This window comes from Panthera onca, chromosome C1, assembly GCF_046562875.1.
Source record: "Panthera onca isolate mPanOnc1 chromosome C1, mPanOnc1 haplotype 2, whole genome shotgun sequence".
In the NCBI taxonomy this organism is placed as follows: domain Eukaryota; kingdom Metazoa; phylum Chordata; class Mammalia; order Carnivora; family Felidae; genus Panthera; species Panthera onca.
The window spans coordinates 213,963,811-213,991,580 of NC_138346.1; the positions used below are offsets into that span (position 1 = coordinate 213,963,811).

The 27,770-nt window shown below is 48.2% G+C and overlaps 2 protein-coding genes across 7 annotated transcripts in view; one reads left to right on the top strand and one right to left on the bottom strand.

The window, feature by feature from the left end:
• PEX14 (peroxisomal biogenesis factor 14) overlaps positions 1–5,418 on the bottom strand; it is a 143,126-nt gene extending 137,708 nt beyond the window's left edge. Inside the window, exon 1 of one of the 2 annotated variants that reach the window (XM_078452440.1) lies at positions 5,312–5,418. In XM_078452440.1, the coding sequence (XP_078308566.1) occupies positions 5,312–5,347 (36 nt within the window). In that variant the 5' untranslated portion in view covers positions 5,348–5,418. The remainder of the gene's footprint in view (positions 1–5,311) is intronic. The other variant, XM_060622118.3, reaches the window with a different exon arrangement.
• A 1,775-nt stretch (positions 5,419–7,193) lies between these two features.
• DFFA (DNA fragmentation factor subunit alpha) lies at positions 7,194–14,393 on the top strand. 5 transcript variants are annotated; one of them, XM_060625457.2, is made up of 7 exons: positions 7,194–7,368; positions 9,106–9,267; positions 9,728–9,870; positions 11,977–12,166; positions 12,603–12,751; positions 12,851–12,969; positions 13,586–13,697. In XM_060625457.2, the coding sequence occupies exons 1-6, from the start codon at positions 7,245–7,247 to the stop codon at positions 12,959–12,961; spliced, it is 879 nt and encodes a 292-aa protein (XP_060481440.2). In that variant the 5' UTR covers positions 7,194–7,244; the 3' UTR covers positions 12,962–12,969; positions 13,586–13,697. The 5 variants fall into 5 exon arrangements, with proteins under 5 accessions (XP_060481440.2, XP_060481439.2, XP_078308568.1 ...); XM_060625456.2 differs by lacking the exon at positions 13,586–13,697 and adding an exon at positions 13,279–13,294; XM_078452442.1 differs by lacking the exon at positions 12,851–12,969 and having other exon boundaries at positions 7,195–7,368; positions 13,279–13,700.
• The last annotated feature ends 13,377 nt before the right edge of the window (positions 14,394–27,770 follow it).

Sequence of the window (27,770 nt, forward strand, 5' to 3'; positions counted from 1 at the left end):
GCTTCGGATTCTGTGTCTCCCTCTCTCTCTGCCCCTTCCCCACTCATGCTCTGTCTCTGTCTCTCAAAAATAAATAAACGAAAGAAAGAAAGAAAGAAAGAAAGAAAGAAAGAAAGAAAGAAAGAAAGAAAGAAAGAAAAGAGGGGCACCTGAGTAGTTGGTTAAGCATCCAACTCTTGATTTCAGCTCAGGTCATGATCTCACACTCGTGAAATTGAGCCCTGCATCAGGGTGCATGCTGAGCATAGAGCCTGCTTGGGATTCTCTCTCTCTCCTTCTCTCTCTTCCCCCCCCCCCCACTTTCTTTCTTGTCTCTCTCAAGATAAATATTTAAAAAATAAAGAAAAGAAAAAGAAAAAATTTAAAGACTAGGGAGTTATTCTAGACTAAAGCATACTAAAGAGACAATACTATCCCTATTTCTTGATTGGATCTGGATTTTTCTTAATTGGGGGAATTTGAATGTGGACTATATTATTAAATAATGATTTTTTAAAGATTTTTCAGAGAGAGAACATGAGTGGGGGGTGTACAGAAAGAAGAGGTGACAATGGATCCGTGCTGACAGCAGACAGCCCGACACAGAACTTGAACCTACGAACCATGAGATATTGACCTGAGCCAAAGTTACACACTTAACCAACTGAACCATCAAGGCACCTCAATAACGATTTTTTTTTTTAAACGTGGGCTCTATGCTAGGCATAGGGCTTGAATTCACAACCCTGAGATCAAGACCTGAGATGAGATCAAGAGTGAGATGTTCAACTGACTGAGCCACCCACGCGCCCCTTAAATAATGATATTTTATCAATACTAAATTTCTTGTGTGATAACGGTATTATGTTACATGTGATATGGTATAACGAGAATAACCTTACTCTTAAGACAAGGTGAATTCTGTAACTCATTCTCAAATCCTTGAATATATATTTATATATATAAAGAGACAGAGATGAAGCAAATTCAGCAAAATGTAAACAGTATATCTTGAAGTTTTTATGGGAGTTTTACAGGAGTTCTCTGTATTATTCTTTCAACATTTCTACAGGTTGGAAATTTTTCAAAATACCAAAAACTTGAGGGGAAAAATATCTCATTTGAACTACTGTTATTCAAGAGTTCAGCAGACTTCCAGAGCGCCTGGGTGGCTCAGTCAGTTGAGCAGCTGGCTTCAGCTTGGGTCACGATCTCACAGTTTGTAAGTTCAAGCCTCACATCGGGCTCTGTGCTGTCAGCGCGGAGCCTGCTTTGGATCCTCTGTCCCCCTCTCTGCCCCTCTCCCACTCCCACTCTCTCAAAAATAAATACACATTAAAAAAAAAAAAAAAAGAGTTCAGCACACTGCCAAAACTGCACATAGAGACTCGGGAGAAGGAAACTAACACTTACTGAGCACTTACTATGCACCAAATACTTTTTTTATATCTGTGATTCCAGTCAACCCTCAGAGTGACCCTTTAGGGTAATTACTACTTTACAGAGGAGAAAACAGGCTCAGGGAGGTGGAGTGCTGAGTCCAATAGCGAGTCAGGGCTGAAGTTCAAAGACTGTCAGGATACAAGGCCATGCTCTCGCACTCCTTAACGTCTTTGCTGTGTTCTTCTCCCTCCCCTGCTTCTGTGTTTTCTCAATCTCAAATGTACTGTACCCGGGGAATTTCAACAGACTGGAAATCCACGTTCTGCAATATATTCAATATTCAATAACCACTAAACACCCAGAATGAACCATGCTTCTGCACTTCACTGAAGACAGCTGATGGAGAAACAGAAATAAGGATAACAGGGGCGCCTGGGTGGCTCAGTCGGTTAAGCGTCCGACTTCAGCTCAGGTCACAATCTCGCGGTCCGTGGGTTCGAGCCCCGCGTCGGGCTCTGGGCTGATGGCTCAGAGCCTGGAGCCTGCTTCCCATTCTGTGTCTCCCTCTCTCTCTGCCCCTCCCCCGTTCATGCTCTGTCTCTCTCTGTCTCAAAAATAAATAAAAAACGTTAAAAAATTAAAAAAAAAAAAGAAATAAGGATAACAGCTCCCATTTCTATGGGCCATACCAGGTACAGACTAGAAGGGCCTCTCATAAGAGATCAACCATGCAACCCAGGGTAACATGGGGAAAATACGAGGATTTGAAGCAATAAATGTAATTTCTTTTTTTTTTTTTTTAATGTTTATTTAGTTTTGAGACAGACTCAGACAGAGTATGAACAGGGGAGGGTCAGAGAGAGAGGGAGACACAGAATCCGAAGCAGGCTCCACGCTCTGAGCTGTCAGCACAGAGCTCGTCGTGGGGCTCGAACTTAAGGACCGTGAGATCATGACCTGAGCCAAAGTCGGGCGCTTAACCGACTGAGCCACCCAGGCGCCCCAGCAATAAATGTAATTTCTAACTCAGACTGAAGAAAGACTAAGAAGACTGCCATTATGAAAAAATCAAGCATGTCACTAGCATCTAAAAGTCACAAGGACAGCTAGGATAAACCCCAGCATTCAGGGTATTCAAATATGAAAGAAGTTACTCCAGAACAAATAAAAGAACAACTTGAGTGGACTGGTAGGCAACATGTGAAAGATCATACCCCCAAAAAAGATGATAATAGGACTGGAAAAAAGATTTCTCGTTTGTGAGTGAAAATTCAGAGTTTATGAATGTAGTAATAATAATGGTAATAGTAATAAACACTATGTCAGGCACTGCTCTAGAATAAGTCATTTTAGGCGCACCTGGGTGGCCCAATTGGTTGAGCATCCAACTTCAGCTCAGGTAATGATCTCACGGTTCGTGAGCTCGAGCCCCGTGTAGGGCTCTGTGCTGACAGCTCGGAGCCTGAAGCCTGCTTCAGATTCTGTGGTCTCTCTCTGTCTCTCTCTCTCTCTCTCAAAAATAAAATAAAACATGAAAAAAAAATTAAAGTAAGTTATTTTATTGGAGTGCCTGGTGGCTTAGTCAGTTAAGCATCCAATTTCATTCAGCTCAGTCATGATCTCATGGTTCGTGAGTTCAAGCCCCACATCGGGCTCTGCACAGACAGTGCAGAGCCTGCTTGGGATTCTCTCTCTCCCTCTCTCTGCCCCTCCCCCACTTGAGCTTTTTCTCTCTCTCTCTCTCTCAAAAAAAAAAAAAAAAAAAAAAAAAAAAGTTGAGTCACTTGTCCAAGATCACACAGCTATGAGTAGTGGGGCTAGGCTTATAAGCCAGTAAGGATGGCTTTGGAGCCCATGCCAGCTCGACACCGCCTCTCAAAGAAGGGGGTTGGCTACCACCCTCTATCTTCCAAAACAAAAAGCTGAAGCCACAAAGCCAATGAACAAACTTTCTATGAAACAAATACTGATTCAGCCGCCCAGACATGTGTTCTTTCTTACCGACCAGGTTTGGAGGAACTATCCACATTGTTCTTTAAATTCCACTCTGCTTTGACAGCAGCAAGGGGAAACTAAGTTGATCAGGACTTGAAAATGAAATGACAAGCAACCGCTAGAAGTTGGTCCACTTAAAAAGTGTGCATTTGTGGCTTATTGTTAGACAACGACAGAATTTGGCATGGAGTTAAAATTTTCCCCTGACTGCCAGCGTGCTCTGATGCAATCCCGTCTCTACCAGCTTTGGAAAGGAGGGCAAAGGATATGCAGAGCTGAAAACCCAACAAGTATGGCCAAACCCCCCTCAGAGGACCTTAGATCCCTTCCACATGTACGGAAAGGGCAATTTCCAGAACCAAAGGAATCCTTGGGCACTACAATGGCTCCAAGTGGCAAGCTTTTTAGTAACTTTAACAGCACTGGCAAATTAAAAGTCCTAGAAGAATCAGGGAATGAAGACACACACACACACACACACACACACACACACACACCCCAGGCTGCGGGCATCCCTAACATGTAACCGTTCAGAAAAGCCCAGATTTTGAGGAGCTTCAGCATTTCAGGAAGCTAAGCGAGATAAGTCAAGAAAGAAGGGCCCCTCCTCCCAGACACTCCCACACTCCAGAATTTCTGACGGTGAGAAAGGCCAGAATCAGCCCGAGTTATTTCCCATCTTTTACACTCCAGACTTCATCTTTCTGAGTCATTCGCTCTGCTAACAGAAGCTGACCTGGGGAACACACAACTCCTCTAAGTGCAATTCCTGTAATAGACCTATCCTGAAAAATAAAACAGTAAGAAACATTAAGTAGTGTTCTTCTGCCTAGGAAGGAAGTGAAATGCCGCTAGGCTATGAAAAGTCTACAGGTGTTTCAAGGAGGTGAGAGATGAAGTCCACATTGAAACCATTTTCTCCTTCCTTGGTCTAATCCTAAGTAAACGTAAGCATGTGTGGCTAACCGGTGGAGTCACACACATCTGGGTTTAAACGCAGCCCCCATCAGGCACGTGATCTGGGGTATGTTACAGACCTCTAGAATCCACTTCTGTTGAAATGGCGGTTAATAGCCTGTATTTCATAAAGGTTGTAATGAGCGTTACACAAGATAATAAACGTTAATTTGTCCCCAGCATGATAGCACACCCTCAGTAAATGCAAGGTACCGCTTACCCCTGTCCTCCCCACCCCAGCCCACCCACCTTTGGATTTCAAACCCATTCATAGGCCTTATCATCCACTGCTTCCTGACAGCACGAACACTGGTCCCCAAGGTCCCCTTAATGGAGTGTGATCTGGCTGAAACTGCGGCTGAAAAGCTAAAAGGGGGCCCTTTGGCCGAGAAAACCAAACTCTGGGAAGCAAAAACGGATCCTCAGCAAAAGCTTGGTGGCGTCTGTTGTTTACAGTGAGTGCCCTTCCTACCAACGTACTGAGAGAGTCCCAGTACATTTCTGATCCTCCACTGGCAGGGAACGCGCAAAGGTGACGAAGAGGCTGGCAGCGGGGCCACCTCGCGAGGCTGAGGCTGTGGGCGTGGGAATCCTGATGGAGTCAGGGCCCTCCTGGGAGGGGACAACCGAGAACGACGGAGCCTCGCACCCCTCTCTCTCCTCAAGCAGGGGCCCTCGCAGCTCAAGGCTGGAGGCTTCTCAAGGGTCCCGCCACCGTCCCGGCCAAGCGCAAGTGGGACCCGAGGGGTCAGCAGGAGGGAAGCGGGGGCCCGCGGGCGTCCCCGAGCCTCGGCTTGGGAATGTGGTCTGAGAGGGGTCACCGGGGGAGGGGCCGGGCGGCGAGGACCTGGGGAGGGGCGGGGCCCGGGAGGGGGCAAGAGGTCGGGGCCCCCGGCTGAGGAGGTTCAAGGCCCCCGCCCAACGCCCAGCCTCACGCCGAGCGCCCCCTCCAGCCGCGGTCCCCGCCACTACGGCGGGGCAGTCCCACTCCCCTTACCTGGCTCGGCTGCTCTGCCTGCTCCGAGGACGCCATCTTTCTGAGGCCTGACTAATCTATCGCCGCTGGGCGAGGCGTCTCCCAAGCGCCCTCGCTCTCGCTCACCCGCCCAGACCAAAGTAGCCGGAACTGAACCTGTCGATGGGGGCCGGGGGGGCACGCGAGGAGGAAGGGGAACTCCTACGTCCGGGTCACCTCACACAATTGCCATTAGGTCTCTGCTGCCCAGGAAGTTCTTAAGTCCGTGTTTTTTGCATTTTTATTATTCTCATTGAACTAAATCTCTGACCATCCCCACAGTGCCTTGGGCACAGGCAGGGACTCGCTAAATCTTTAATAAATGAATGAATGGGAAGAACCTTGGAAATTAATTAATTAATGTTCAATACCATTTGTTGAGTGCCTACTATTTGCCAGGCACTTTGGTAGCTGCTAGTAATAAGAAGATCCAAGACTCAATTCCTGCTCCTAAATTCAGGCCAACACACACACACACACACACACACACACACACACACACACACACAATTACAGCATCTTACGGATAGGAGTCTGATAACAGTTTGCAGATTAGGAAGACACAGAACGGAGCTTTTTGGAGAGAAGAGACTTCTACATTCTTACTTGATAGTAGTTGAGTCGTTAGATTTTAAGCTAAATGTAAAATTATATTTAAAAATTGCATATATTAGAACTATCGGTCAGTTCGTATTGCAGTTGTGTTTTGACTGATTACGAGGACTTAAAAGGGTTGCCTCAACAATTCCTCTTACCAGTTTTAAATGCCTACAGTTTTCTAATGAGATATCTTATTTTCTTATAAACAAAATATGAAAGAGACTCTGGATGAATATGAGCTATTTCTTTCTTTTTTTTTTTTTTTTTTTTTTTTCAACGTTTTTTATTTATTTTTGGGACAGAGAGAGACAGAGCATGAACGGGGGAGGGGCAGAGAGAGAGGGAGACACAGAATCGGAAACAGGCTCCAGGCTCCGAGCCATCAGCCCAGAGCCTGATGCGGGGCTCGAACTCACGGACCGCGAGATCGTGACCTGGCTGAAGTCGGACGCTTAACCGACTGCGCCACCCAGGCGCCCCTGAGCTATTTCTTATGTACGTAAAATGCCTCCCCCCTGCCCCCACTTCAAGCGAAGAACTTTTTAAAATTTTTTATTATTTTACTGGTAAACGTTTTTTAGAGGGAAGAAAGTAGCAGTGTTAGAACAAGGATGAATTTATTGCCAAGCAGCATCTGGACAATCTCAAACAGTGATGTGGTTCGCATTTTCCCTTTCCCGTCTGATTTGAGATCTTAATGTTTAATCTAGTTATGTAAGCATTTCGTTCCGAGATCCCAATTTGCACAGCTGAAGCCGGGAATCAAACTGGTGGAAATGTGCGAGTATCTTATTCTTTCAGCAGGACTGAAAACTACACTCATCAATGTTTTAAATTGCCTGAGGGTTGGGACATCTTACAGATCTTTTCAGTTTGGAAAGGAAAACAAATGAACACAGTAGAATGTCACTGTTTCATTTGAGTGTTAACGTTATGCATCTATATATGTAATTAAGAGCGTTCTAACAATCCAAGGAATATATATGCGTGTCTTTCATAACGCAAAATAAATCCATATTGACCTCATTTTGATCCCGCCACCGAACTCCTAAATATAAGCTAGAAAAACACTCCTCTAGGCCGAATTGAGTGACGTAACGAAGTTAGCTTCGATCCCAGAGACTACAGCTCCCGGCATACCCCCGGAGCCACACGGGATTAGCGGCAACTAAGACTACACTTCCCGGCGTACCTTGGTCCCACGCGTGATTTGCCGCAGAAAGAACTACAACTCCCGGCAAGCCGCGGGCGGGGGGTGGCGCCGCGCGGAGCCTCCCCGACTTCCCCGAGTCAGTCGAGTCCCACCCTGAAGAATATGGAGGTGGCCGGAGGCGCCGAGACTGAGATCCGGCCTCTGAAGCCGTGTCTGCTGCGCCGCAACCACAGCCGCGAGCAGCATGGCGTGGCGGCCTCCTGCCTGGAGGAGCTGAGGAACAAGGGTTGGCGCGGGACCCGGGCGGAGGCTGTGGGGGCCGGGGCGGGGGCTGCGGGGAGCCGGGTCCGGTGAGGAGGTCGGGCAGGGGCAAAGCGGGGTCAGCAGGAGCGACTTGGGACGGAAGTAACTCATGTGGGCATAGCGATGGACAAGTTTCAAGGCGATTATCTCATGTGAGACTCATTTGGTGGGAAGGTAGACGGGAAGAAATATGCAAATTAAAACCGACTCGACTTAGGTGTCTTGCCTAGAATCGCTCAGACCTTGGAGCAGACCTAGCCTGGTGCATGCCTGCCTCCGGGCTTCCTACCGTGACGCTGGTGCCCCCAGCAGGGTGCCAGCGCCTTTCTGTCGTCAGCTCTGGCAGGCACTTGTGCAGCGTAGAGAGAGCTGCTTCCGACCTTCCTGGAGTTCCAGACAAGGAACTGGTGCTCTGAGTGACCGAAGTTCCGAGTCCCGGCCCCACACGTACTAGCTGCTTGACCTTGTACTTAAACCAGCTCTCGACCCTCAGTTTTCTCATCGGCAAAATGGGTATAATATTTCCAGCCGTGCTTTTTACAGGACTGTTGTGTTTCCACGACTTGAAAGTATTATGAGCCAGTAGTAGTAAATTGTTTATCCACGGTGAAGTTGCACACATTAAACGTGTGAGCCATCCCCAGTCATAGTGTGTGTCAGTGTTCAGTGCTCCTCTCTGAGTCACCAAGCCCCAAAAGATACCAGACAGAAATCTTTCGGAGACCCAGGAGCAGCCAAAGCATTATAAATGCTTTCGTGACATGGCTTTCGCCACCTCACTCTTCACATATTTGTTCTTGGCATTAGGGTACTTAAGTGTTAGTTCCTCTTGAATGCATCGGCTGGATACACTTGGCCCAGAGACCAGTGTAAGCGCTTGTGTTTGGAGCTCAGCCTCTCCAAGGCTTGCTGTTCTATTTGGGTGCTGGACAACATTGCCCAACCATATTTGTAGTCCACTGGCTACTTTGCTGCTTCCCCTCACCCTGTTTGTGCTGTAGGCATTGCCATCACCAAATGCGATGGGACAGATCTGCCCCAGACAAGCCTGTTGCCCCTTGACAGTAAAGAGGAGAAGCTACTGATGCAAACTCCTGCTTCTCCTGTGCCTTCCTGTAGGTTAGAAACACTGCAGAGTACAATGCTGCTTGGAACAGAAAGCATTTCCTTTTTTACTATTCTTTCCTCTTTTTTTTTTCTTTCTTTCGTTTTTTTTTGTTTTTTTTTTTTTGACATTTGACACAGGAGAATTTAAGATGACCACTGAATAAGTGAATGAAAGACGGCTCGCTCACAAGGAATCATATCGGACTTTGGCTTGGTTTTCATCCAAGTAAAGATGCGAGTGCTCCTAACGTGGGTGCAAAGCAGCTGGAGGAAACATTGTCAGGAGTCAGACTGTGTGTCTGCCACTTACTGGGTGACCTCAGACAAGTGACTTAGCCTCTGTGAGCCTTGGGTTTGACATCTGTAAAATGGAAATAAGAATAGTACCTACCTTACAGGATTGTTAGGAGACAAAACACTGTGCACAGGAAACACTTAGAACAGTACCAGGCGTGTGGGAAGTGTTGTCTTAGTGCTGGCGGGTGTGGTTGTTACTGTAGGTAACCTACCAGCAGTTCTGCTGCGCTTTGAGAGCATATATGTTGAGAGTACAGAGACAGGTGTAGTTTCCTTATGGATACTTGTCAATTGCCAAATATTTTATTCCTCTCAGCCTGTGACATTCTGGCCATTGATAAGTCCCTGGCACCAATCACCCTGGTCCTGGCAGAGGATGGCACCATAGTGGATGATGATGATTACTTCCTGTGTCTGCCTTCCAACACTAAGTTTGTTGCATTGGCCAGTAATGAAAAGTGGACGTACAACAATTCAGGTAAGAAACTCTGGCCGTAGACAAAATGATCTATGCGATACAACATCCATCACGATTCATTTTGCTGCCCAGGCACCTGGTTGCTGTTTGTCTGGTTAAGCATTTGTGCAGCCAGCATTTACTGAGACACAAAAACTCACCTCAAGGGGAGTGTGGTAGGATCCTGGGTATGCATGATCGGGGCATCAGGTTTAAGTGGCTTCTTTTCATAAAAAAGACACAGAGCAGATTGACACAGAAATAATCGAAGGTGGAAGAGAAGGGAAAATGCAGGTCCTAGATGGGGATTGGCTTTCCCGTGAATCCTTGAGAGAAGGCGCTTCCCTCACCCCTGAACTTTTTCTAAATGGTCAGTGGGAAGGATGTACAGACCTCCTAAAGGTCTGTGTGTTGGAGGAGGAGGTGAAGATAGCACTTCGGGTTAACCAGACTGTGACTGGCTTTTTCTCCCCTATATCAGATGGAGGTACAGCTTGGATTTCCCAAGAGTCCTTTGATGTAGATGAAACGGACACTGGGGCAGGGCTGAGGTGGAGGAATGTGGCCAGGCAGCTGAAAGAAGATGTGTCCAGCATCATCCTCCTGTCCGAGGCAGACCTCCAGGTAAGCCTTCCTCCTCCACAGCCCCACTTATCTGGCTCTGCTGCCCCCAGCCCCTTAGTTTCCATGTGTCTTGCCACAATAATTCTGTTATTTCTTAATTTTTATTAACATCTTTTTTTTAATTTTTTAAATGTTTATTTATTTTTGAGAGAGAGAGAGCATGAGCTGGGGAGGGGCAGAAAGAGGGGGACACAGAATCCGAAGCAGGCTCCAGGCTCCCAGCTGTCAGCACAGAGCCCGATGCGGGGCTCGAACCCACGAACCATGAGATCGCGGCCTAAGCCGAAGTCAAACGCTTAACCAACTGAGCCACCCAGGCGCCCCAATTTCTTAATTTTTAAACAATGCTTTGACAACAACCAAGACTCTTCATTTTCTAATTCTTGCACCTAGAGTAGAAAATCCAGATGCCTAGACCCACTTAGTCTCACTGGGGGGTTAAGGAGGTATTGTCAAAGAATGTGGAAGTGGAGAAGCCGAATTAAATCCCAGCTCCATCACCATGGCTTTGAGCCAGTAATTTAGCCTCTTTGCCTACATTTCCTGTCCAGTAAAATTGGGATAAAAATAGTACTGTCAATTCAAAAAAAAATATTTACTAAGCACCTACCCTGTCCCTGGCATGTTTCTGTCCAAGGGGTACAGTGGTGAACAAGCCAGACACAGAATCCTGATGGAAGGAGCTCAAATTCTGATGATGGGAGGCAGATAAAGCAGGAAGCATGTTCGATGGGTAGCAGGTGGGGCAGTGTGCCAAGAACAACGGGGCTAGTCTGGATTGGGAGATCAGGGGAGGCCCCTCCAAGGAGGTGGCTTTTTTCGTAATTTCTTTAAACTTACAAACTTACATATTTGAATAAAAACAAATACATTCCAGGGCACGTGGGTGGCTCAGTCGGTTGAGTGTCTACTTCAGCTCAGGTCATGATCTCACAGCTGTGAGTTCAAGCCCCATGTCGGACTCTGTGCTGACAGCTCAGAACCTGGAGCCTGCTTCAGATTCTGTGTCTCCCTCTCTCTCTGCCCTTCCCCCACTCATGCTCTGTCTCTGTCTGTCTCAGAAATAAATATTTAAAAAATAATTTTTTTAAATAAATACATTTGTATGGCTCAAAATCCAAGAGGTATAAAAGGATATACGGGTAGCCAAAAAGTGAAAACAACCCAGATGTCCATGAACTGAAGAATGGATAAATAAAATGTGGTTTATCCATACGACCTAAGAGGAATGAAGTATTCATACATGTGTAACGTGGATAAAGCCTTCAAAGTGTTACGCGAAGTGAAGAAGCCAGACATGAAAGGCCACGGATTTTGTAGTTGCCTCTATATGAAACGGCCAGAATATGCAAGTCCGCAGGGATAGAAGATAGAGTGGCTGACTCGGGCTGGGGTTGGGGAAGCTTTGAGCGGAAGCAGGAGTGATAGCTAATGGGTGCTGTGCTTTCAAGGGTGCTGACTGCACAAGTCTGTGAATGTACTAGAACCCACCTAGTTATACACTTTATGTGGGTGAATCATATGGTATGTGGGTTATATCTCAATAAAGCTGTTTGGGAAAAAAAATAAAAAGGACATACGGGAAAAATCGGACTCCTGCCCCTTAACCACCAGGTTTCCCTTCCCAGAGACAATCACCTCTCAATTTCCCATTCTAGAAATGTTGTGTATGCCAACAAATACATACATATTTTCTCCTGTCCCTGTACTCCACAATGGAAGTATATCTACCCTTTTTAAAAGAAACATCTGGAGAATATTCCAGATCAGTACGTAAAAGACATTGCCGTTCTTTTTTGTACCACTGCATCGTATTCTGTTTTGCTCACGCGCCATGACTTAATCAGGAGTCTCCCCCACTGGTGGACATCTGGGTTGTCATCAGTCTTGCTGTTCCAGACGGTGCTACAGGAAGCTCCGTGTCATTCTGCACACATGCTTGTCCGTAGAATAAAGTCCCAGAAGTGCAGTTGATGGACACTGGCAGGTTCCCAAGAGGTGGCGATTACACCGACAGCTGAAGGAAGGAGGGGGCGTGCCACGGACAGGTCGGGGCTACAGTTAGAAGTGTTTTCGGGTTTGTTAAAGTCTGTGTTTGTATGTTAGGTGCTCATTGATGCTCCATGTTCAGACCTGGCTCAGGAACTCCGCCAGAGCTGCGTCACCGTGCAGGGGCTCCAGAACACCCTCCAGCAGGTCCTGGACCAGAGGGAGGAAGCCCGACAGTCCAAGCAGCTCTTGGAGCTTTACCTCCAGGCTTTAGAGAAGGAGGGCGGCATCTTGTCAAAGCAGCAAGGTAGGACTCAACTGGCCAGGGGAGTCACCCTGAGAACTGAGGGCCTGGGGAGAGAACCCGTGTTTATAATGTGGCCAGAAAAGGGTGATGCCACAGCTGCTGGCATCTTGAAATGACGTGCTTCTGTCTTTTTTTATTTTTAACGTTTATCTTGAAAGAGAGGGCGCACGCAAGCAGGGGAGGGGCAGAGAGAGAGGAGAGGGGGGAGAGAGAATCCCAAGCAGGCTCCACGTTGTCAGTGCGGAGCCTGATGCAGGACTCGATCCCACGAACCGCGAGATCGTGACCTGAGCCAAAATCAAGAGTGGGTCGCTTAACCGACTGAGCCCCCCCAGGCGCCCCCGCGTGCCTCTCCCTTGCCCGACTGATGGCTCCCCGGTCGTTTGTGCGGCTGTATGTTTGCCCAGTGCACCATCTCCTCATGTCTGCTTTGCAGAGTCCCAAACTGTTGGTGACCAGACGGATGCAGTCGACACGGGTGGTAACAGAGAGAGCTCCTCCACAATCGCACTCACAAGCCAGATCCTTACTGTGCTGAAGGAGAAGCCTGCTCCAGAGCTGAGTCTGTCCAGTCAGGATTTGGAGGTGGGCAGGAACGGGGGACCCTGAGCTGCAGGGAGCCACTCCCCCTGGGGGTGCAGCGCCCTGCAGAGGCGCATACGGGATCGCTTCTGGCCTCTGCAGACCCTGGCTCCTCGCTGCCCCGTTTGCCTCTTCTATGCACAACATCTCATTTCATCTATGTCAGAATGGCTTGAACAAACGTCTCATTTCATCTATGTCAGAATGGCTTGAACAAACAGGTGCACTCCCGCAGATCGTCAAACCGCATTCTCGGGTCCTTTGTGGGAAACGGAATGTCCGAACCGGTCGGGGAGGAGTGGCGACGGGGAGGAGTGGCGGGGCTCAAGCTTCCGGAGGGCGGCTTCTGGTTCTGTCGGGCCCTGAGGGAGATCATCGTCAGTCGAGGCACACAAAGTTACCCTAGCGAAAGGTGCGCCCGGGGGGGTGGGGGTCATCTTGTGCTGACTCCACGGCCAGGGAACTAGAAGCCTGACGCAGGATCCGTCAGAGTGGGCGCCACTTCCTCTTCATCCTTGTCCCTGTCCCAGGCACCTCCCCGTGTAGCTAGAAGGCAGGAGACCTCTCGACTTGCGCCTGGCCTAAATTTCCCGTAAGTGGAGGACTTGACAAGTTGTTCCCACGAAACTTCTTTCCAGAGGGACTTCCGTGTCAGTGTTGGAGGGTAAGGAAAGGCCGTGGCCACGGAGCGTGAAAGGATTCTGGCGTTTCAGCACAAAGACCTCACATTCGCCGGCGCTGCCCGAGCTCAGTCCCCTAAAGAAAATCCCGGGAGCAAGAGAGCGGCAGGCGAGGGGAGCCGGGAGCGCTTCTCAGTGGTTCTCATTCTTGCCGCAGCTGGTTGCCAAGGAAGACCCCGGAGCTCTGGCTGCCGCTTTGAGCTGGGACACGGAGAAGACGGTGACGGTGCAGCAGGCCTGTAATCAGGAGCTCAGCCTGCGTCTCCAGCAGGTGCAGAGCCTGCGTTCCCTCCGGAACCTGTCGGCCAGGAAGAGTTCGCTGCCTGGAGAACGGCAGGAGCCTAAGCGAGCCAGACAAGACCCCACATAGCTGCAGCCGGAAACCCCGTGGCCTTGTTCTCATTCTCAGTAAATACCTTCAGCCTGATTACTGTAGCTGCTGCCTTAATACTGTACCCCCTGCCTGATAGCACCTTCTGGAACAGCCTGGAAGACCAGCCTCCTGCGGTCCCTTCCAGAAAAGTGCTGCCACATCTCAGCTCCCGCCCTTGCATTTTTTGAATGACAAAGCTGCACCAACAATACCCCACCTCTTACTAGTGACCTGTTCTCATGGTCTCTGTTTGAAAGTAACGGTCAAGGGCAGTGAAAAGAAGCTGTTGTATTTCAGACTCACTATCCTTTTTCAGAAGCTGGAACTGCAGAATTTTCAACACAGATAATGGTCAGGAAGGTGACGTACTAGAGTTGATTTATGGCCACAAACTCGTTTCTCAAGTGAATGAGTTTTTTGGTTTGTGTAAAGGCGCATATTAAGTCTGCAGACCATAGGGACATATGGAGAGTCTAATTCGCCATTTCTAATTGTGAAATTATATTTGTTACCACTGTGAAACTGTTTCCAGTTTTCTAATATGTTTTATCAGCAGGGGGTATGAAAGGCCATTAAACCGATCTCCATGTGATATGGCTGTGAGTCTCTCTGGGTGCAAGGCAGAGCTTCTGGTTTATATACATCCTGTTTCTGCACAAACTCTTTGGGCTTTGTAATCTAATTTGGAACAGATTTTCATCCCTGTGAATGTCCAGCATGACATTCAGAAGCCATGCAGCCTACGGGCCGATTCTTCAACTTGGGGAATCGTCCTGGACAGGGCACAGAGACCGGGCATCCCACGGCCTGCCCCCACCCACTCGATGCCAGTGGCCATCTGTGGGCATGGAGACAACTGAAAACATCCCCACATGTCTTCGGAATGCCCCTGGAGGGGCACTTATGCCGGCTGGGGATTTTTCTAGCAGTCTGCTCTGGGTTAGCACTTCTATACGGGAGCCTCATACAACTGAGTGAGCCGGTTAGGGTGTGACTTATCCTCTCATACATAGCAAAGCTGTACTTGGCGAGGTTCAGAGATTTGCCCCGTGTCACAAGGCTAATTGGAGGCCCGGGATCCTGGTTCCAGTTCCAGTGCTTTTCCCACTTTTGTGTGTTTTCTCTTATGTCCACATGCTCTTTTTTTTTTTCTTTAATGTTTATTTTTGAGGGAGAGAGAGAGACAGAGCATGAGTCGGGGGCGGAGGGGAGGACACAGAATTGGAAGCAGGCTCCAGGCTTTGAGTTGTCAGCACAGAGCCTGACGTGGGGCTCAAACCCACAAACCACAAGATTATGTCCTGAGCTGAAGTCGGACACTTAACTGACTGAGCCACCCAGGCGCCCCATACTGTCTTTTCTATTCTACATCCAGGTCACTGGTCGTGTTACACCAGTGTAACAAGTTGGAATCCACTCGAACCGGAAAAGACCTCATGTGTCTACAGCATAATTGCCAGATTTCTGACCACAGGCACAGTGCCGGTGGTATAAGAGAATAGCCCCGTGAACCCTGTACAGATAGCCCAGGGGTAAAGGAAGCCTGGATTCCAGGAACAGAATGGACCCTCCACTCACCAGTTACAGCAACATCTCCGTCTTTGCCCTCCGGAATTAAAAATGTTTTCTCGAACTACGTCTCAAAGACACAGTAGGGCTGCTGTTGGCTGGCCTGGGTGTTGGGACGCCCTACTTGAGACCAATCCACCAAGCATCTCGGCTGCACAGGATAATGGGGAAAGTGCTGTGGGGCTTGGAGTGAGCCACGCCGCCGGGTGAAAGGGGTAAATGAAGCGTGAGGAGGAGCGTGGGACCTAGCACATAGTAGGTCTACAGAGAGCAGGTTCCCTTCATCTCCCCAGGGGCAGAGGGAGGGGGCGCAGGAGCAAAGACAGAGCTGTGTGAGGGGGCTCCTGTCTACGGGTCTACGGGGCGAAGACCTTAGTCTGCAAACTCGGACCCAGATGCACGGTGCGCGCGGCTGCAAACACATTACATTGCCCCTGGTGCCACTTACCTTCCAGAATAGAAATGTAGCGGCACAGCAATATGTCTAAAAATAGGAGAGAGAGGGCAGGGCAGCCCGTTCTTACGGGAGGAGAAAAGAATGTCAGAGGAAGCAGCTGGGACTAATGAACTCCGCATTAGCCATATCCCATTCTTTCAACTCAAGTCAAATGTCGGTCCCCATTAGGCAATTGGCTTTGACGGGAGCTATGCTAATTACCACTTACCAAACCTTTAATTCCTGGGGAAAAGCAAAAGGAAAAAAACGAATGGGTTTTTCATTTTCAAGAGAGAAAGGGATAAAATAATAGTAGTCGGGGAAAGGAAAACCTGCATTAATTGCAAAAATGATTAACGTGCCTTTACTAAGATTTACCAGATTGCTTAGCGGTTTCATTTCCTCGTCATCCGCTCAATTCTTTTTTTTTTTTTTCTTTTTTGCCTTCAGGGTTTTTCTCCATCTTATTTCGTTTGTACGGTTTCGCCTTAAATTGTCTTGGCTGTGTCTTGTATTCCTTGAAGTTTTTTAAGGACCTCGTAAACGACCTAGTCTGAACACCCAGCCACTATTGCCTGAGTCCTCTGACCCCGGGGTCTTCTGTCCTGCTCGAAGGCCTCCAGTGAGGGGGACAGACTCACTCTTGGGAAGTGCACCGAATTTTCAGATTGCAGAACATTCAAGTTCACTATTTGCTCAAACTAAATCAGAACACACTTTGTAATTACAAGGAAGCAAGCCAACAGGTTAATGCATGGATACTGGATTTTCCTCAGCACTTCCCAATACCACGTTCTAAGAACTATCAGCAAGCAAACACACACACACACACACACACACACACACACACACAGAGCAAATCTAGCTTTTCCTCCAGTTTATAATTATTTTAATAAGACAAGCACATGTGTTTTTTGATCACTTAACTAATTGTAAGTGGAAAAGATAAATTAGCGTTAATTTTATCAGGGTTATAACAAGCTAGAAGTAGTGGGTAACCCAGATGTCCTTTGCCTCTACCTCTCTAGTCTAGAAACCGAAAATTTTCTTCTTTTATAAAAATTTTTTTTAAATGTTTATTTATTTTTGAGAGAGAGCGAGTGTGTGTATGTGAGCAGAGCGGGGGCAGAGAGGGCGACAGAATCCAAAGCAGGCTCCAGGCTCTGAGCCGTCAGCGCACAGCCCAACGTGGGGCTCAAACCCATGGACTGAGATCATGACCTGAGCTGAAGTCAGGCACTTAACTGACTGAGCCACCCAGATGCCCCCAAAATTTCCTTTTTAATACCTACATGACTTTTCCTCTGGTTTGTTCAAAATGGAATGCGGGGGTGCCTGGCTGGCTCAGTCAGAAGAGCATCTTGACTCTTGACTCAGGGTCATGAGTTCAGGCCCCACGTTGGGCATAAAGAGTACCTAATAAATAATTTTTTTAAAACTGGAATCCACATCTACTGAAGAAGCTGCTATGAAGATGTGGGTGATCCCTTCCGCGGGTGCTGTTAAATCAAGTTGTTTAAGTGTCTCCCATGAGCTTACTGGTCTGAGTTTCCTAAAGCTGGGAATGGTTTGCCATCAACCCTAAATACGAACACTGTAAAGGATTTGTTTCAGATCCTATGTCACACTCAACTCTTCCTCAACAGTTGAGGATCCGTTCTAGTGCCAAATATTAAAAAATAAATGCAAGAGAATGAATTACAACTTGTCCGGGTGCTGGTGACCCCATCTAGACACTGAACTTGTCTATAGTGAACTACAAGAACGTATACTTTGAGAAAAGTCTACCCAAAACCTGATGGTAGAAAATTATCCTAATTTACCCATTTTACTCTAATGTATCCATCATGAGCATATTAATCTAGTCTTAACATGCAGTGGATGCCAGTTAACATTCAATCCCCTGCACTAAGGTAAGCTTCGACTTGACAGATTCCCTGCCAGTCTCATTTGTATGGCCTCATTATCCTTCGGATGTTACTTAGTGCAAAGTTCTAAGTCCCCGGTCTTAAGGACTGTGTAGGTCTGACCCCAATCGAAACTGAAAAACAATGAGCACGCTTTCCTTCTAGAAAAATCTTAAAAGACAACGTTCTGAAGGTTAGCTGGCCTTTCAGGCTGGCATCTTGCACCAGTGTGCTGACCCAATTACTGGTCTCTTAAAGCTGCTGTGTTCGGAAACGTGGATGCTATTACGGCTCGTCCGTCACATTGTACTTTACTCAGCTAGTAATTATGAATATGAGCTCAGCTCTGCAGAAAACAGGACGGAACGGTCAGCAGTCATGCTCCGTGTCTGCTCCCCTGGTGTCCAGAGAAGATTACAATGCTTCTCCAGCCAGCTTTTGCCGATTTTCCTATTAGGCCTGACTCTCAGAAACTTCCTGTGACTCAAGGTATGAATCTCGAAGCTTTAAAGGTTAGCATCTAAAAACCTCCACCCCGGGGCACCTGGGTGGCTCAGTTGAGTGTGATTCTTGGTTTCAGCTCAGGTCATGATCTCACGGTCTGTGGGTTCAAGCTCATGTCAGGCTCTGTGCTGAGAGCTCAGAGCCTGGAGCCTGCTTCCGATTCTGTGTGTGTGTGTGTGTGTGTGTGTGTGCGCGCGCGCGTGTGTGTGTCTCTCAAAAATAAATACACGTTTGAAAAATATATTTAAGGGGCACCGGGGTGGCTCAGTTAAGTGTCCGACTTTGGCTCAGGTCATGATCTCATGGTTTGTGAGTTCGAGCCCCACGTCGGGCTCCATGCTGACAAAGTGGAACCTGCTTGGGAGTCTCTCTCTCCCTCACTCCGTGCCTCCCACACACAACCTCACTCTCTCAAAATAAATAAGCTATAAAAAATATTAAAAATATACATATTAAAAAAAAATTTTTTAACCCTTACCCTGGAAGTTTTCCTTAGAGTCTGTCATTCAAGAGCCATAAACAATATGCGTAATCAAGGATTTTGGTGCTATGGGAGAGAATTCACATTTGATTAGGGTTTTGAAATTGAGTGATTTGTTCACTCCTAATCTCATTTAAGCAGCCCGGAATCCTGGTCCACATGGGGCCTTGAGAGCCGTTCTGCACTGTATGACAGGAACACAAGTCCCTCTCCTGTTTAGCCGTCACTCATTGTCACTTCTGTGGAAATTCTTGAATGGGAAAAGGTCGCAGTTATACACATATGTATCAACGTATAGGCATCTGTCACAGAACAAAGTCTGGATCCTGCAATCCTGAAGTTCCTTGAATTAGGAGTCAAGGCAAGCAGGCTCCAGGGTCCTCAGCAGCACCACTCTGTATTAGGTTGAAATAAGACCTTCAATAAGTCTGTTGAAACAGACTTCACAGGCACCTCAGTGGCTCGGTGGGTTGAGCATCCAACTCTTTTTTTTCTTTAAATGTATATTTCTGAGAGACAGCACGGGTGGGGGAGGGGCAGAGAGAGGGGGACAGAGGATTCGAAGCGGGCTCCAAGATGACAGCAGTAAGCCCGTTGCGGGGCTCCAACTCGAAAACCGTGAGATCATGACTTGAGCTGAAGTCAGACACTCAACTGACTGAGCCACCCAGGCGCTCCAAGCATCCGGCCGGCTTTTGATTTCGGTTCAGGTCACGATCCCAGGGTGGGGGCACCGAGCCCCACGTCGGGTTCTGCGCTGAGAATGGAGCCTGCTTAAGATTCTCTCTCTGGGACACCTGGGTGGCTCAGTCGGTTGAGCGTCCGACTTCGGCTCAGGTAATGATCTCACAGCTTGTGAGTTCGAGCCCCACGTCGGGCTCTGTGCTGACAGCTCGGAGCCTGGAGCCTGCTTCGGATTCCGTGTCTCCCTCTCTCTCTCTGCCCCTCCCCTGCTCACACTCTCTCTCTCTCTCTCTCTCTCTCAAAAAATAAACATTAAAAAAAATTAACAACAAAAAAAGATTCTCTCTCCCTCTGTCCCTGTCCCCCAGTCAGGTGCACTCTCTCTCTAAAAATAAAAAAATTTAAAGATCTTTTAAATAATAGATTTCATTCTTCACAAAGCAAACCTAAAGCTCATCCATGAAAGAACTGTAACAAATCAAAATTGACTTACTAATGGAAACTAATATGGGTATTTTATAGCAGCAGCTCTGAATGGAACTCTTCTTATGAGTAAATGAACATATCATCTGTTTAACAGCATACTTGTTTTTAAATTCATTTTCTCTAAAGCACAAAAAATAATTGTTTTGCTCTTTGAGCACAATGTTAAAAATTTGCTTTGAATATGAGGGAAATATTTTTTTTTTAATTTTTTTTTTTTAACGTTTATTTATTTTGAGACAGAGAGAGACAGAGCACGAACGGGGGAGGGGCAGAGAGACAGGGAGACACAGAATCGGAAACAGGCTCTAGGCTCTGAGCCATCAGCCCAGAGCCTGACGCGGGGCTCGAACTCATGGACCGCGAGATCGTGACCTGAGCCGAAGTCGGACGCTTAACCGACTGAGCCACCCAGGCGCCCCGAGGGAAATATTTTTTAAATTAGACGGTTTCTGTGAAGATAAACTGAAACAGAATGTTATTCTGGACTCTTAAATATGTCGCCTTTGGCTATTTTAAATCAAAGGAAGACAAGAACAGAACTTCCAAGCACATAACGAAGATGAAAGGAAAAGCCAGTGGGTCCACAGTATGGTACAGCAAGAAACAAAAATCTTCATCAAAAATGCTCACCTTGGCACCTGGCTGGCTGTCAGTCGAGCACGTGACTCTTGATCTCAGCGTCGTGGGTTCGAGCCCCCACTGGGGGTAGAGATTACTTAAAACCTTGAGGCACCTGGGTGACTCAGTCGGTTGAGTGTCCGACTCTGGGTTTCGGCTCAGGTCATGATCTCACGGTTTGTGGGTTCGAGCCCTGTCAGGCTCCACACTGATAGCGCAGAGCCTGCTTGGGATTCTTTCTCTCCCTCTCTCTCTGCCCCTCCCCTGCTCTCTCTCTCTCTCAAAATAAATGAATAAACTTGGAAAAAAATATATATATATATGTATTGTATGAAGACAGATGGTAACCCCACTCATCATGGTGAGCACTTCATAAAGTATATCATTGTTGAATCAGTATGTTGTACACCTGAAACTAATACAATGTTGTATGTCAATTACGGTTTTAAACATCCTATAATGTTTACTTTGGGTTCCAAATTACTTAAGACACTCAGTATTGGACTTTATTAGAGTTTAAATAAAAAAGACTTTTCAGGCACCTGGATGGCTCACTCAGTCAGTCGAGCATGCAATTCTTGATCTCGGGGTCATGAGTTCGGACCCCATGTGGGGTGTAGAAATTACTGAAAAATAAAATCTTTTAAAAATAAAGTACGTAAACTTCTGAATTACATGGGAATGAGAAGACCACAACTGTTAATACATTTTATTAAGATCCATCGTTAAAATTCCTTTGCATGAGTAATCAGGGGTGGAGTTTTATTTGCAGGAGGAGAAGGTCTTCCGGAAGAAATCCTTGCAAGGTGTCTTCTCCTGCAGGGACTGCTGAGGGGGCGGGACTTCCTGCCTTTTGGCTGCCTCTCTGGCTTCCCGTCCTGTGTCCCTGTGTCCCCCGTAAGGCACCAGCCTGGATGACCCCAGGCCAGGAAAGTCAAGAGGCTGCTTTTTTTCCTTCATTTCTATTGCTTCCTGCAAATGTTTTTAAAAAGCAGCAGAGGACAAAGGAAAGAAAAATCAACCATCTGGCTCAGCCAGCAGTAAAAGATACATAATTGCTTCCTTAAAAAAAAAGAACAAAAAACAAAACAAAAAAAAAGATGCTTCAGAAGAATAAATCACCTTTCCGTTTAAAGGATAAAAAATTAAGAGAACACCCTCACAAAATTGTCCTCATTAGAGAAGGAAAAGTTAAGGATTTTCAGTCTAGGGGGGGAAAAAATGGCTTGTTTTGCCCCTAATCTTCTAATCTTCATTAGAAGAGTTGGGGAGATCTCTCATTTTCCCTGCCGACCAGTCACTGGTCTGACTCCTGGATGTCCACAAATTACTGAGACAGATCAGATGGAGACATTGACGGAGACAGAGCAGATGGAGACATTCTGCTCTTTGAGATTCTTTAGGAAGCTTCTAGGAATAACCCGATGATAAATGACTTGTCTGAAACTCATCCGGCAATTTTAGAGAAAAATCCATTTTTAATGGCCAACTTTATGTACTCTTTCTTGGAACTTTTTCAAAATGGAAAAAAAAAAAAAATAATAAATCACCTCACAAAGTTATAAATTCTCACAGCGGAAAACGTAACGATGTCAATTAATCGGATCCAGGAAGAAGAGTCCCGTGCATATATAAATTAAGATTCCAGAAGCTAGTGTGACTAATGCGGGCAGCGACGGCTCCAGGATTGCGCTGTAATAGACTGGGACACTCACTTAACGTTCCAAAGTTTGGCGGACAGAGATCGCCGGCATGGAGAGGTTCCCCTGGAGTTGGAGAGCTTTCATCCCGGTGCCGGGACGTCACGTCACAAAGGGCAGTCCTGCCGTCTGTCCCGTGCACACTCAGCCGAGGAGTACACTCGGCCGTGCTGGGGGTCCACAGGCACGGGCGAAGATGCCAAGGAAACGGCCAGAAGGCCGGCTAGCGCGCGGCCTGCTGGGAGACCACTCACCCTGCTGTCATGTCCTGTCGTGTCGGGCGAGGCGACCCTCCGGGGGCAGGACGGAGGTGGCCGTGCCTCCCCCCCGCCCCCCCAGGAGGAACAGCAGGAGCAGGCAGAGGGGCGGCGGCATCCTGCAGCCTGACTGGCACTCCTCTCCAGCTCTGTGGCTGCGCATCCTCGGCAGGCCCGAAATCAGTGTTTTGTGCACTTGGGTCTCTTCTTTGGGGGAGCGGAGAGGGGGCTATTTCAAGCTCAACCTGCAGCTGTTCTTTTGTGTACCTACCTGTCAAAAGCCTGCACCAGCGCCCCCCCCCTTCCCCCACACCCAGGCAGTGACGCACAGGCCTAAGCCATCAGAGCTCACAAAAGGGCCTTGGGATCAAAGTTAACCTCTTCCAGGTTCCGAGTAGAGTCGCTTACTTTGGAGGACACGTGTACTCTCTTCCAAAGAAGCTCTACTTCCCCAGAATCCTGCCGAAAGCAAGCAGGAGGCCATGAGAACAAAGCCAAGTGATTCAACACTATGTAAAATTGGCCGTGCTCTGGGCTGACAGCTCAGAGCCTAGAGCCTGCTTCGGATTCTGTGTCTCCCTCTCTCTGCCCCTCCCCGGCTCATGCTCTGTCTCTCTCTGCCTCTCAAAAATAAAGAAATGTAACAAAATTGGCCGTGGGTGAGGAGCTTTAAATCTGAAATTCAGTCCATGTAAGGCGGGTCGGAATCTGCTCCAGGCTGAAGAGACAAGGGGGTGCGGAGGGCGCAGGGAGGCGCTCAGATGGCAGGCAAGGAGGCCCCCAGCCCCGCAGGCCAGAGACGGGTCCTCCTGCCGAGGACTCCTCAAACTGCCCCGCACCTGAATCGCCTGGTGACAGACACAAAAGCGCAGATTCTTTTTTTTTTTTTTTAGAATTTTTTAAAATTTAAATCTAAGTCAGTTAACATATAATGTGGTAATGGTTTCAGGAGTAGAATTCAGTGATTCGTCACTTACCTACGACACCCAGTGCTCATCCCAGCAAGTGCCCTCCTTAATGCCCGTCCCCCCACCCACCTCCCCTCCAGCAACCCTCAGTTCGTTCTCTGTATTTAAGAGTCTCTTATGGTTTGCCTCCCTCTCTGTTTTCATCTCATTTTTGCTTCCCTTCCCCAAAGTGCAGATTCTGATGCAACAGGTTCCTGGAGGGGCCAAGATCCCACCCAGCGCCCTGGGGGGATGCTGCAGGGGCCCGGCCCAGGCCCGCTGGGGCTCAGACCGCTGGCGCCACCCCCCCCCCAACTCGTGGTCACAAACTCGCACTTTTCTCTGAAGGACATAGAAATCCGGGCACCACGTGGAGCCAGAGCTACTTGGCAGGTGTGTCGGGTGTAAAACGCACTTCTTACTGCGCTTGACCCGCTTTCCTTCGACTGCACCACCGCGGGGAATCCTCCTCCGTGCCCCACTTCCCCCCCCCCACCCCCACCAACCGCCTCCCTTCACTGGTCCCAGTTGCAGACTCACACGAGCAAAGAAAGGCACAGACCCTCTTTACCCACCGGAGACGACCGGTAAACTGAGACCTGGGCCGCAGAGCTGCTAAACGCGGCCAGCAGCCATGGCAAGGTCCCGAGTAGAAGTAATGCAGCGGGAGCACGCACTCCACTGCTCTCTCCACTAGGAGCACTGAGGTTTTGTGTCCACAGTCCTGGTTCCCACCCCCTCACGGGGGAAGTCTCCATGTGAAGTTCCATTTCATCACAGGATTTGAAAGGGTCTGGGTAAAACCGCCATGACCTGAGGAGTCCTGGCTCGTATTTTTTCCATACTAATTTCTTTGCCTAATTCCCACAAATGGATTAAAAAATTGAGTCTTAGAGATGAGAAACTCACAGCAGCTTCGCCAATTTCTTATACCGAGCATATTTTGCAGATTTTTTTTTAATGTTTATTCAGTTTTGAGAGAGAGAGAGAGAGAGAGAGAGAGAGAAAGCACGAGCAGGGGAGAGACAGAGAGACAGGGAGAGAGAAAGAATCCCGAGCAGGTTCTGCACTGACAGCAGAGAACCCAGTGCAGGGCTCGAACTCACAGACCGCGAGATCATGACCCGAGCCGAAGTCAGGCACTCAACAGACGGAGCCACCCAGGCGCCCCTATCTTGCAGCCTTTACTCGATGGACTCGTGAAACACTCCGAGCACCTAGCACGTACGCAGAACGACAAAGGACCCAGCCCACACCCACCCCAGCAGCGTCGTTAGAGCCCAGCCGGGTGGCAGGACACACAGCCGACAAACGAAAGCACATTCAGGGCAAGGGCAAGTGCACCAGGGAGGGCCGCGTGGGGCAGCTGGAGGGAGGCCATGCGTCATCTCAGTACTGGCTGTTTCCAAGGAGGTGGCAGCGTGTCTTCAAGGTGACAGCTGAAGACTAAAATCCTGGCTTTGCTCTTCAATTAGCCCCCCTGTGGCCCCAGTTTCCTCATCTGTGACACGGGGATGAAAAATCGCGCCCACCGCCCGCATCACAGCGTCGTGGCGAGCAAACAACCCACCAAGCACAAGAGGAAGGCACAGCGGACGCTGGTGTTCAGAACCGCTATTGAGATCTCCTGTCCTACTCCACTGGCACGCCTTCCACTCCAGAGTCCAAGTATCTCAGGGTGCCTACCGTGTGATCACCCTTCTCCAGCCCAAAGCCTGTCCGCAGGGAGCTGATAATCTAAGGTCTTCTGCAAGTATGTGTTTCGGAAAAGATGTAGAATGGGAACTTTGAGTAAAAGGAACTCAGGACTGGGGCTCCTGGCTGGCTCAGTCAGTAAAGCATGGGACTCTTGATCTCAGGGTCCTGAGTTCAAGCCCCACGTTGGGCATGGAGCCTACTTAAACATAAACAAACAAGTAAGAAAAGTTTAAAAAAAAAAAAAAAAAAAAAGGAACTCAGTACTGAATTATTTTGAAAAACTTGAAAAACAAAGACAGCTCATCCTAAATGGCAGAACAGGACCCAGATAGAAGTTAGAATAGGGGCACCTGGGTGGCTCAGTCGGTTTAGCACCCGTCTTCGGCTCAGGTCACGATCTCAGTTCAGGAGTTCAAGCCCCAGGTCGAGCTCTGTGCTGACAGCTCAGAGCCTGGAGCCTGCTTTGGATTCTGTCGCCCTCTCTCTCTCTGCCCCATCCCCGCTCACACTCTGTCTCTGTCTCTCAAAAATGAATAAAAACGTTAAAAAAAATATTAAAGAAGTTAGAAAAGACTTTTCTCTGTACACAGAAGAACCTTGTGATAGTGAGTGTCCCATAACCAGAAGGACTGTCTCTGGAGTTCCTGTGTAGTTCCTTGTTGGTGAGGAGATTGGACTAAATGACCCCTAGCGCCTCTTTATAAATTCCACAATTCAGTAAAGGGAAAGAAGTGTGTCCCGATTTAACCCTCCTGGGACATCCAGGCTTTAAGGTCTCAGCTGTGTACCAGCCAGTGCCGACCCTTGGCGCATTCCAGGGGCTGCTGTGTGCAGAAAGGGATGCTTTCCAAGTTCGCTGCCTCCAGTTAATTTCAGTAATAACAAATCAACACAAGACCTTTCATTTCGAGCTCTTCGAGGAACTGGTGTTAACAAGGAAGACAACAGATACTATAAATGTTAAGTTGCCCGTGTTTCCAGGACGCGTTCCTTCCAAAGACACGAGCGTCTTTACACGGTTCATCATCTGGTAAATGGCTCATAGGTTAAAGTTCAGACGAGGTTCCAGGACACTTGAGGAAGCCAGCCCACAAAAACAGGGCCCTCTGCAACCCCTTTCCGCCACGTGTCCCCAAAGATGGACTCACACAGGATGACTGACATCACTTTGGACATTCCAGAGTCAACAAGACCCCATCTAACATGCAGTGGAGAAGAGACAGCTCAAGAGAACACAGGAAATGGAGTCAGCTCTTCTTTACAAAGTCTGTCGACTCCTGTGTTGCGAGCCCTGAAAAATGTACTCACCTGCAGTATAAGCAGGTCACACGTTAAAGATGCGAAATAAACCAAAAGATTATGTGAACATCAAGTCAATTTTACAATCTGGCTAGAAAATTTCCCATCAAAACACCCATGCCAGCCCCCAGGTGCCCTCTCCAAGCCTGTAATCAGAGACAGGACGCCCGTGGCGCACAGAGTTCACCACTTCCAATCGTGAGCGTCCCGGGTTTCGAGAGCTACAGAAATCCATAAACACGAGACCCATAGTAACAGTGCTGCCCCCTTCCTCTTCCTGTCACGTACAACCTCGCTGCAAGGTACAGGGGACCCTACTGCACTCGAACACAAAGCCACAGAATGTCACACGGCCACTAGAGTTGCAAACCCAGGATGCAAATCCAAGTCTGCGGACTTCTGGAAAGTCCATGGCATCCGGTGTCTGACCTCTCCTGACGCACAGTTCCAGAGAGCTTCTCCGGAAATGAAGCTGCTCACATACGGATCCGGGAGGGAATGTGACCTAAGGATGGAACGCTTTAGAATTCCCTTTTCTCCGACGTGACACACAGTCGTTTCCAGAAATGAAATAATTCGTCCTTTGCAGAGCCTGATGCCGAGAAGCTTGATTTCAGTGCTTTGCTGTGACCACAGCCCGCCACCGCCCCTTGAGAGCCAAACTTTGGGGTGTCTTTTGCTCATATTTAGTACGGGTGGTATAAATTCTATCCAGAACGCGTGTCCTGATCTCTCTTGCCCCCTCTTTAGTCAGCACCCCCAGTGTGAACACTGCCTCTGATCCGTAGAGCAGGGCAGCTGGCTGACCTCTTCGAGCCTCGGTCTGCATGTCAGTAAAATGGGGATAATGAGATCCACACTGATAAGGCTGTGAAAATGCGGTGACGTCCTATGGGAAGCCTCCAGGGCAGCCTGGCGCACAGAACGGCCTCTGCAAACGCTGCCCCTCCTCTTCCCCCTCTTGCCCCATGGGGGGAAATGCGCACCCTGGGCCTCCCAGACACCCCGGAGAGAAGACAGCAGAACCGGGCCCCTGGGAGGACCAGCCCTCACAGACTGACCCAGAGCACGACACACGGAAGTGTTTGGGAAGAGCCCAGGTTTTCCTCTCCAGCAAAACTTCCGGCCCACAGAACCATAGTTCAATTACAAAATAACCCAGAGAAAAGCTGCATCAAGTGTGTTCTGGAGAAAATCATCTGTAAAAAGTAACGCAGACAATTTCCAAATATCACATTTACCTTGTGGTCACAAGTGACCCAGGTTTAAAAGCTATATTGGTGGTCAAAAGGACTAAATAAATAGAGCTGTATTCATCTTTCAGGGACTGTCAGCCTGAAAAATGACAAAGAATAACATTTTTGCTTGAAAAAATGGACTACA